This window comes from Exserohilum turcica (genome assembly GCF_000359705.1).
Source record: "Exserohilum turcica Et28A unplaced genomic scaffold SETTUscaffold_2, whole genome shotgun sequence".
Lineage (NCBI taxonomy): Eukaryota > Fungi > Ascomycota > Dothideomycetes > Pleosporales > Pleosporaceae > Exserohilum > Exserohilum turcicum.
Genome location: NW_007360025.1, coordinates 2,770,811 through 2,781,429, shown reverse-complemented (window position 1 = coordinate 2,781,429; position 10,619 = coordinate 2,770,811). Strand labels below are relative to the sequence as shown.

The window sequence follows — 10,619 nt, the reverse complement described above, 5'->3', positions numbered from 1 at the left end:
TGAAACATGGACTGTGTTGAAGGCGACCAACCCCCCCAGGCGCCGTCCCCAGCGGCTCCATGCTTCGGCAGTTGGTTTTTTACGTCTTGGGCCCAGGCAAACGACGATTTAGCAGTGCCGATGGACCGCCTGGTCTGGTATGCTTCAGTCTCGTTTCGTGGGGCCAAGGAGTGCCCTGGTTATACAGCCTTGTGTATACAATGGCCGTGGGGTTGATAAGGCAGGATATAGCCCCCCCTCCCTTCCTCTTCTAGGGAGAGGACACTTGTAGAAGAGCTGGCCTCGCATTTATCGTTGTGCTTGTGTTGTCTCTTTTCCACTCTCTACACTTTTTTTCTTCTCTTCTTTCTTCTGCTAGACGCAGGGCTGCCGGCAGTCGTTCTTTCTTAGCCTTCTTTCGTTTATACGCATTTTTTTTTACTTGTTCTCTTGTCGGCACGCTTGCTCTCAGCTGGTTGAAGATGGGCTTCGGTATTCTGGATGACCGCCATATGGCGTCCCCTCCAGGGACGTCTACGATCAATGACTCGGAGCCAGTTGGTGAGGTCTATCGATAATCGTCATGCTGTGCTGTCCTGACCAGATCGCAGTGGACTCCAAGGTCGACTCGAGCGCACTGAAGCGCGATGGAGACATCATTCTGCAGCCACAGCCATCCAACAGTCCAAACGACCCACTGAACTGGTATGCCATCCAGCCATCACAACCCCATTCCACACATCTAACAGCCCAGGTCGCCCATCCGAAAGGAGTGTATCATGATTCTCCTTGCCTTCAGTTCCGGCGTGACAACAGCGTAAGCCCAACTCTGTATCACACACACACACACACACACTTCACCATACTAAGACAGTCCATAGACTAGGACCCATGGTAACGCCAGGCCTCCCGCTTCTCGCCATGAAGTACAAAGTAAGCATCGACATGGTTTCGAGTCTGATCATCGGGTTCCTGGCCTTCTGGATCGGCTTCACGACTTTCTTCACGGCGGCCGGAGCCAATATCTGGGGCAAGCGCCCCTTTTTCGTCATCTCGGCTGTGGTTCTGCTCGCGACTAACATCTGGGGATTCTACACGAGGGTACGTTTTTGATACCAGAGACTGGCGGGTGGAATTTGACAACTAACCCAAATATTAGTCGTTCATTTCTCTCGCCGTCATGCGAGTCATCCAGGGTATTGCGTCTGCGCCGCTCGAAACGCTCGTCACATCGACGGTATCCGACATGTACTTTGTGCACCAGCGCGGCGCGCGCATCGCCGTGTGGGGCTGTTTCCTGGCTTCGGGCGTGTTGCTCGGGTACGTTTCGATGCCGTGTCTTGTTCGTACTTACATGGACTCTCCACGCTAACGCCCTCTACTTACAGGCAGACGATTGCCGGCGCCATCATCGAGAACATTTCCTTCGAAGCAACCTTTGGTATCTCGGCTCTGATTTTCATCCCCATTGTGCTCGGCATGTACTTCTTCGTCGTCGAGACGACGTACTACGGCCCGCGGCCCACAGGCAAGCAAGTCGACGACGAGGACGTGGCGCTCGCGCAGGCCAACGAGCCCAAGCCGTCCTACAGCAGCCAGCTCGCCCTCTTCCGCGGCCGCATGTCGCCCGAGTCGTTCTGGAAGAACGCGTGGAAGCCCGTGCCGCTCATCAGTTTCCCCGCCGTGCTCTTCAGCACAATTGTCTACGGATCCTACTTCACGTGGCTGCTCACCATCTCGGTGCTCTCCGCCAGCATCTTTTCAGCGCCGCCGTACAAGCTGAACCCAGCGCAAATCGGGCTGACCAACCTGCCTCTGCTGGGCGTCGGCCTCATCGGGTCGCCGCTCTCAGGCTGGGCCGCCGACGCCATTGCAAAGAGCATGGCGCGCCGCAACAAGGGCGTGTTTGAACCCGAATTCCGCCTTACGCTTATGATCCCCGCCACCATCTTCGCCACCATCGGCTTCCTGGGCTTCGGTATCAGCACGTCGCAGGGCTACCCCATTGCGTATCCCCTCGTCTTCATGTCCATCCACTCGCTGTCCGTGCCCTTTGCATCCACCGCCAGTCTCACATATGTCATTGACTGCCATCCCAAAGACGCGAACCAGGCCTTTGTCACCATCAACTTCACCAAGGCCGTGTTTACCTTTATCGCGACCACGTATGCCAACGGCGTCATGGCCAAGGTCGGCCCGAGAATGGTGTTTGACAGCATTACCGTCATCAATCTGGCCATCTGCTCGCTTACCATTCCGTCGTATATATATGGCAAGAGGTTTAGGAGCCTGGTAAGTTTACCTCTTCACGTGATACTCTTTTCCTGGGTTGGTTTGGCTAATGCAGGTTGTAGGTTGCGCGCAGCTCGTTTGGAAAGAAGATCTCGGGTTAATTCTAGTGCGTATGGATGAGTGGCGAAGTGGGATGGGGTATGCAAGGCAGCAAGCAGGTGTAGACGGCGGGGTGAGAAGACGAGGAAATGGTTCATGGATATGAATATACACTACAGTCGTTTCAGACTTTGTTTTTACGTTGGCGATTAATTGGATTTTTTTTTGTAAACTTCTTTGTTGTTGTTATTAGTTGCGTTATGCAGACAGACAGACAGACAGACAGACAGACAGGCAAACTAAACTTTCACTAGAATGCACTAGTATGACTTTGACTGATGAAATACAGTTATAATTATCCGCTTCACTACTGCAAACAAACAACACTGCGACGCTGTCCAAGAACTTTGGTGTCAAAAAAATTAGAGAAGAAAAAAACACAACAGGTAGAATGAGATTGAATGTGATTGAATTGTTTTTCATTTTCATTTTGCAACGTCCTTTTTTTTCAGCGTTACCAGAACCCGAAAACCAAAAAAAAACCGCGGCGAAAAACAGGCCCCCCAAAACATCTATATACAAAACTCCAAGCTTGCAAAGAAACACTTTCTTAACACAGGCACATGTTTTTGTTTTCCCAAAATGTCCGAACAAAACAGAACACACAAAAAAAGGAACGAGAGGAGCCACGCGAAACGACGTATCGTTCGGGCCATATTTCATATCGTAAACGCTCCAAAAACGCCCCGGTGGCTAAAAATCAAGAGTCACATGCCAAAAACGCCCTAGCTCCCTCATGTAAAATATGGGGGGTTTATTCAATCAAGCACCAGGCCAGACGAAGCTAGTTGGTCACCCGTCTCGGAGACTCGCCCAGCGTCACCACTCTTTGGACGCTGGATCTTTGCGACGAGAGCATTTGTGCCAAGGCCTGTTGCTGGGCTGAGGATGTGCTGGCCATGGCCATTGTGTAGCGGGGGCTGAGGGGCGAGGATGATGACATGGACGATCTCCGAGCGGCGGCGGTGGTGGTGGAGATGGGCGAGGGAGAGGGCGCAGATGAAGCAGCAGTCTTGAGGAAGACGCGCGCAGGAGGGAACTGGCTGATTGGCGGCATGGTGTTGAGTGATGTGTGTGTGTGTGTGGGTGTGTGGGTGGTGTGAGTGGAGCTTGAGGTCGAAGCTGGAGAGAGTGTGTCGGGTGGATGACGACAAGAAGAGGTTGTTTTATTGTGTAGATGGATGGAAAAGCGGAAGAGTCCAAGCCGGAAAAGCGTGCGGCGGGCTGAGTCTTTTTTGTCTGGGACGGGAGACGGGTCGTGTGGTCGTGTTCCGCAGTGCAGGTCGAAGCGCCGATGAGCTTTCTTTTTACCCCTCACGCTGATTGTTTCTTTGTTGGTGTAAGGGCGAGGTAAGCGGGCAGTGTGGTGGTGTGTGGGAGAAAAAGAAACGATGCAGCGACGACGGCCATGTTATTATAGCCCGAGTTGAGTCACCCCCAGCGGTGCAGCATACTACACGCCCACGCATACCAAGAGGCGTAGACGGGGGGGTGTGGGTAATGGGCCCCACTCCCATAGCTCCGCTCCCAGCTCCCACACACTCTCTGTCTCCCCGTATCCTCGGCGTTCAGCGTGTCACAGTCACGAGCCGGCGGCCCCTGTCGCAGCGTCTGTCCATGCGGCACCGCTCGTAGCGAGGTAACGCTCGCTCATGGCCCGCTGCCCCGGCAGAATGACATGTGATGTGAAGGCCACACCGTTTGGAACTGCCTTGGCGTCCCCCATTCACTCCAAGAGCCAGCTGAGATGCCTCACCCCACCCGAGCAAAGCGTCGCTCCATGGGCTCCTGATGTCCCGGCCACGACACGAGCCCGCCGCCGCCGCCCGCCGGCTGCATATTGGTCTGTCGTGCAGCCGTAGGCCGGTAGTGGTAGTAGCTGGTAGCAGTAGTGGTAGTCTGAGGGCGCGTGTCGCCGGACCCCATCGGCGGGGAATTCTCGTTGGTTGGCCTTGCATGCGGTAGCATCCGGTGTGTATGGGGAGAGGCGAGCCGGGGGAAGGGGAGGTTGTGCTTGTGGTTGTTCTTTTTTGCCTCCCCCGCTCCCGCCCTCGCCTTGCACGTTTCTGGTTAGCGTAGCGAGACGGGCGACCAGCAAGTTGCGCGACTTTTGCTCTCTTGTGCTTGTTTTCCTTGTTTTCCGTTTCTCGATTCCAGAATCACGTTTTTTGACAAAAATGACAGAAGCTAATCTTGACCTGCGCCTGCAGAAACCCACCAGGATGTGCTACGGCTACTTACTCGATTACTTACATGCAAGGCCAAAGGAAGAACAAAGCTCCCAGGATTTTAGAAACCCAAACCCATTTTCTAGAACCGTCGAGTTTCAGAGTCAGAGGCACCTAGAAAAAGCTAGCATCCTGCATACAATGCCAATCCTAGGCATACCAAATACCCAGATTCCAGATTCCAAAATCCATACCGCGGATCCACCTTTCTACTCCTCTCTGCCTTTCCCCGTCCCCCCCCTTCCCTTCTAGGCTCCAAGTATACACGCCCAGCACACAGGTCCCGCGACCCCGGACCATGACAAGCCGCCCGCGCCTCGCAGTCTGAAGCGACGACAACAGCCAAGCCATGTCATGCGCATCAGAGTGCGCTGCGACAGCCATAGCGTGTTAGCGACTTTGGGCTTACAACAAGCCCCAAGATCCCAAGCGCAATGCAATACATGGAAGACCCCTTTTGCAGCCAGTACATGTTTCCTCCTCCGTTTGACACGGCACGGCATGACCCCCTCGTTCTAAGCATACACGACGGCACACAACACATGCATTGCTCACCGCCCGTTGTTGTAGTGGTGGTGGTACAGTTCCCGCGCATACAGCCTACATGCGCATGTACTGTAGCTGTGTGGAAGTGGTAAGCGGGCATACACCGATCGCGCACCACCACCACCACTATCACTATCACTACTACTATCACCATCACCACCCGCGGCCGTACGCTCTCGCACACAGATAGCACAGCGCGTGTTGCTCCGAAACGCGCGGACGTCCGACGCACAGCCAAGCATCCGCATTGATATCCGTTCATTGGGAGTCGACAAAAGAAACCACACACACACCCACCCAAAGCCAAGCCAAGTCCCTCTCCTCCCCCCCCCAAAACCCTAACACAGGCACATCTTGGTCCAGCATGATCTGCTACACGTCGTATCGCGCCACCCCACCCAAGTGTATCGCAACGCTATACAGCAACCGGGCGCTACCTTAGCGCATGCTTGGCCCTCGTCTCCGTCTGCCGTGGTAAAATAATGCCATAAACTATGTAAGTTACTTTGGGTAAGTAAGTAAGTAGGCTAACGTGCATACGTACGCACGCACACACACACACTCATACGCACACGCCCCTCAGCTCCAACCACGTTTGCATGCCGCACCCCCTCAACCCCGTGCCGCGTGGAACAAGGAGAGAAAGAGAAAGAGAGAGAGAGAGAGAAAGAGGAACAAAAACATGACTGTATTCGCCCACACACCCCCTCCCCCACTCTCTCTCCACGCACACACCCACGCGTTACCGCCGCGGCGCAGCGCGTAGCAGAACACGGCTATTCATACCATACATGCTGGGCGCTGGGCAAAAAAAAAGCTGCGTGTTGAGTATTAAGTGAGTGAGTGGGGGAGATTACGTGTATATGTGCTTTGACTTTGTAGACCAAACTTGGCTTGTGCGACACGGCGCCGTGGTTTGACCATGTGCCATGGCGTTTTTTGTTGTCTTCATGCTGAGAAGCGTGGAATATGGGGGGTCACGGGCTTGGTTGGCTGGCCATGCGGGGTATGGGGGAGGAGGCGTGTCTCTCTTTCTCTCTCTCTCTCTCTCTCTCTCTCTCTCTCTCTCTGTGTGTGTGTGTGAGTGTGAGTGTGAGTGTGAGCTGTGTCAAGTGTGTATGTAGGTGTAGATTAGCTGCTCCTGGGCTGGCACACACACACACACACACACCAAGAGTGGTACACGAGCCATGGGGTTACAGAGCGAGCGATGATGCCCAAGTTCGGTTGACTTGCCCCTCTGTCTCTCTGCCCGTTATCTGCCTGTCTGTCTCCTGCAGTCTATTTCCTGCAGTCAGCCTGCCTGCATGTAGCTGTAGCTGTCGCTGTCGCTGTCGCTGTCGCTGTCGCTGTCGCTGTCGCTGTCGTGGGCGCGGCTATCGCAGCAGCCATGGCCCTCGCCGGTGAGTCCATGCACCTCCAACGGCGGCATCCTCTCCTCCCATATGCTGCCGCTAACCGCCTGCATACCAACCAAAAAAGCAACGCCCCCCCTCCCTGCATCGAGGGTGTAGTGGGAGCCAACCACAACAAAGTCCATGCCGCCTTGCTACGAACCGGTGGGAATACTGTCCAACCCACCCTCAACACATACCCTTGGCACATGCCTTCACAAAAAATCTCATTCCGCGCGTTTCGTATTATATTACTTTTCTACTATACAAAGCTGGCCCAACTTTTACATGTTACATGCAATTCGTCATTCAACATATCCTCCCTCAACATGCGACGTCGCGTTTCCAGCGTAGTCGCTTCTTTCATTGTATTGCTTCATGCCATGCAAGCCTGAAGCACATCGATAGTGTCGTGGCACTTGCTACCACCAAGTTTCCACCACTCCTTATTCTACGTGCTGACCGTCTCTAGGCCTTGGTCTTGGTCTTGGGCGTACCGCTGCGGACACGCTTCGCCTCGGGGCGCTGAAGGTGCGACGCAGGAATCCAGCTCTCATCGTACGCCTTGGCACCAGAAGTCACGGCGGGCCCGTCAGCGCCAACGACTGCAACCTGATCGGCAGGGTCGACCTTCTTGCTCTGCCCCGATGATGTCTTGGCGCGCTCACCACCCTTGCCGCGGCCCTTCTTCTGAGGGAAGAAGGTGGTGATCCACGTGTTGTAGATGAAGTAGACGGTTCCGCCAAATGCGCCGAGGACGACAAGGTAGAGGAAGAGACTAGCCACGGGTTAGTCGGCACTGGCAGTACATCAGCGGGCTACATACATCTGAGGGTCCAAGAAGTTGGTGGGAGCCTCGACAATGCTGACAGTCTCGTTGTAAACAGGAAGCGTGTAGAGGGCGCTGTTGGCTCCCTTGAGCACAGTGACGAGCTCGAGGCGCAGGCTCTGGGGATGCATCTCGGTCGTGAAGCTGTAGGGAATCGTCTCGTTGGCGCCGGCGGGAATCTCAATCGAGTAGCGCTGAGCCGTGAGGTTGTGAACAAGCTGAGATTGGCCTGCAACCTCCTTGGCCAGCGAGCCGCCAACAAGCACAACGCCCACGGGCGCGGGCTCGTTATTGGTCACCGAGAGACGCGCCTCGGTGGCATGGCCGTTGATGAGCTTGACGCCGAAAACCTCGGCCTGCGGGAACGAGACCGAGACGGCGACATTGAGGTTGGGCGTCTGCGGCTCCTCTACCTGCTCTTTGATCTTCTCCGCCTGGACACAGCGTGGTCAGCATTCTGATGTCATGGCTCGTCACCATTCCCCAGACTCACGTCGGCCTCTGCGACGGCACCCAGGGCGCGCAGAGAGAGCAGAAGCAGAGAAGACAATTTCCAATTGACCATGATGACGGCGCTGCAAAAAGATGAGATGGTAAGAATGGGCGGGGGGGCGTGAGGAAAGAGATGGGGGACTTCGAACGTGGCTTCTGGCAACTGACGTCCGGGCGCGGCCCAGGCTTGGCGAACGCAGCAAGCATCCGATGCGCGGCTGCGGGAAGCGAGCCTTGGCCTTGGCCTGACACGGGACATGTTCATGCCCTCTCTGTCGACTTGTTGTTAATCCCCTCGTCCCCATTGCTGCTTTTGCACCGTGCAGTTCACATATGGATGAGATGATGAGCCAAAGGCCTGAAACCCCGCGCCTGATGCCCCCCCCATCCAACGATGCCTCTCTTCACTGATAAGCGCCCAGACGCTGCACACAGCCACCCACGCCGCTCACTTGTCCCAATGCAAAAGCCTCGTCTGCCTCTCGATGCGCTTTGTTGTTGTATTTGCCGCCCTGTAGCGGACCTCCCTTTATGCCGGGAGCATGCATCGCTCTCTGGTTACACGGTCCGGGGTACACTCTTCGTTTCCCGCTTCCCGCTTCTCGTTTCCATTCCATTTCGCCTTCTCCTCGTCTCTCGCCGTCTCTTGCTTTCCGTTTTCCGTTTCCTGTCGCTCCCAATAACCGTCTTCATGGCCACTAGGATGCTCTATAAAGGCCTGCCTGTGCCCGCGCTTGGTCCCCTTCCTCCTTCACCTTCCTTGTGAACCACGCGGAAAGAGCGCTCGGCTACCCGTACCAAGTTCTCGCAAACTCTACTTGACCGCGCCAGTCTTCACACGCGCAGCAGCCGCACCCAAAATCCTTTTATTCTCACTCTCCCATTTAACGTCACTCCCTTCCGTTCAACCGCACTCACTATGGCCCCGTCGCTCAATGGCCCTGGCCGTCTGGATTCCACCCCCGCCCCCGCTGTTTCGCTCGACGGCGACCTGGCCGAAATCAGCAAGCGTTTCGAGCAAATCAACCGTTTGGACGAGGAAAAGTCCAAGTTCATGGCCGTATGTCGGCACGTCAAAGTCTTTGTTGAAGCCTAACCCTCCGGCAGGAGCTCATCGCGCAGTATGGATATGTTCGTAAGCAGAACCAGGCCATGCTGTCTCAACGCAGTCGCGAGCTTGAATGGGTGCTGCAATGGCAATCAGACAAGCAGCACTACGAGAAGTGTATGCGGAACATGCAGCGTGCCATTGTAAGCTCTCTGCCAGCCCACCAGCATCGTGCACGACACTGATACGCCAGCATCAGACCGACAATTCCTTTGTAGTCGTACTCATTGACGGCGACGGCATGATTGTAAGTCGATTGGTTCACGACTCATGCCCCGTTGCTAATCATGCGACCAGTTCCGTGACGAGTTTCTGCGAGAAGGCGAAGTGGGTGGGCGCCGGGCTGCCTCGAAGCTGCATGCCGCTATTCAAAACTATGTCCAAGACCACAACGAACACAACAGCCATGACATCTCCAATGGGTCGCGGATTGTTTGCCGGATTTACGCCAACGTTGGGGGTCTTGCCGATGTGCTCGTGCGCACTGGCGTCATACCGGATAGTAAACACTTTATGAACTTTGTGCGTGGGTTTACGAGGGGCAAGACGCTCTTTGATTTTGTAGACGTGGGCGCCGGCAAGGATCGTGCCGATGAGAAGATCATTGGTGAGTAGCCTGAGCGTATATTGCGCTGGTATTCTCCTGACATTTAGCGCAGAGTCTTTCAAACTCTACTCTCAAGATTACCACTGCCGTCGTTTGCTGTTCGGATGCTCCCATGATAACGGCTATGCTCGCCTGCTTGAAGAGTGCTCCGATCGAGACGAGCTCCTTGACAAGGTTGTTCTGCTCGAGGGCGTTCCTTTCGAAAAGGAGCTGGTGTCGCTACCATACAAGACAAAGAGGTTCCCCGACATCTTCCGTGACTCGAAGCTCATCGCTTGGCTGGCTAATAAAACTTTTAACGCCCTGTCGCCATCATTTGTACCGACTGGTATTTCCGGATTCGATATCAAAGAGAGCGCGAACTTTGTCGTATCAACAGGTCTCCCCTCTCGCTTTCCAGCGCCCGCTTCTCCACGACCACTTAGTACCTCGTCTCTCCTGGACAGCCCTCTTGCCAGCAGCGCCGCGTTGAACCACATAGCTAGGACACCCTCGACTTCATCTCTAGCTTCCGACGGTCTGATCACACGTAAACCGACTGTGGAGCCCATGAACTACGCCGCCAAAGCAGCGGCCCCCCCTCCGTCTGCTTCTCCGTCTCCCGTCTACAAGGCCTCTCACCGCGACGAAGTCATTGCGCGCAACCGCGCCGGCCAGCGCGTCGATCCGCCCTGCAAAAGCTACGACAAGACCGAAGTCGACCGCATCAAGAAGCTGAAACTGTGCAACGTGCATTTTCTGCGCAAAGAATGCCCTTATGGAGAGCACTGCACACACTCGCATGCGTATAGTCCTACAGAGAGCGAAATCGCCACGCTTCGTCTTGTCGCGCGCATGGCGCCGTGCGTCTACGGCAGTGGCTGCCAGGACATCAAGTGCATCTATGGCCACCGGTGTGCTGCACCGCCGCATAAAACCAATCATGTCAAGGGCACCAAGAGCTGTATTTTCGGCGACTCGTGCAAGTTTTCCGAGGAGCTGCATGATATCGATACACATGTAGTCAAGACATTGGTGATTCGCTAGAAGAGAAAGTCGACGTCCT

The 10,619-nt window shown here is 55.1% G+C and overlaps 4 protein-coding genes across 4 annotated transcripts; 2 read left to right on the top strand and 2 right to left on the bottom strand.

Annotated features, from left to right (window-relative positions):
• Positions 1-461: 461 nt before the first annotated feature.
• On the top strand, positions 462-2,372 carry SETTUDRAFT_171470 (uncharacterized protein; the record flags this gene model as incomplete). Its single annotated transcript, XM_008027536.1, has 7 exons — positions 462-540; positions 591-684; positions 734-796; positions 861-1,080; positions 1,139-1,299; positions 1,368-2,271; positions 2,334-2,372. The coding sequence occupies 7 exons, from the start codon at positions 462-464 to the stop codon at positions 2,370-2,372; spliced, it is 1,560 nt and encodes a 519-aa protein (XP_008025727.1).
• Positions 2,373-2,759: 387 nt separating this feature from the next.
• SETTUDRAFT_163260 (uncharacterized protein) lies at positions 2,760-3,726 on the bottom strand. Its single transcript, XM_008027535.1, has one exon. The coding sequence runs from the start codon at positions 3,425-3,427 to the stop codon at positions 3,155-3,157; it is 273 nt and encodes a 90-aa protein (XP_008025726.1). The 5' UTR covers positions 3,428-3,726; the 3' UTR covers positions 2,760-3,154.
• Positions 3,727-6,771: 3,045 nt separating this feature from the next.
• SETTUDRAFT_163259 (uncharacterized protein) lies at positions 6,772-7,970 on the bottom strand. Its single transcript, XM_008027534.1, has 3 exons — positions 7,861-7,970; positions 7,365-7,801; positions 6,772-7,316 (listed from the first exon to the last, which is right to left on the bottom strand). The coding sequence occupies exons 1-3, from the start codon at positions 7,930-7,932 to the stop codon at positions 7,007-7,009; spliced, it is 819 nt and encodes a 272-aa protein (XP_008025725.1). The 5' UTR covers positions 7,933-7,970; the 3' UTR covers positions 6,772-7,006.
• Positions 7,971-8,778: 808 nt separating this feature from the next.
• On the top strand, positions 8,779-10,600 carry SETTUDRAFT_88168 (uncharacterized protein; the record flags this gene model as incomplete). Its single annotated transcript, XM_008027533.1, has 5 exons — positions 8,779-8,919; positions 8,967-9,110; positions 9,167-9,214; positions 9,265-9,574; positions 9,627-10,600. 5 exons carry the CDS (start codon positions 8,779-8,781, stop codon positions 10,598-10,600), a joined length of 1,617 nt encoding a protein of 538 aa, XP_008025724.1.
• Positions 10,601-10,619: the final 19 nt, after the last annotated feature.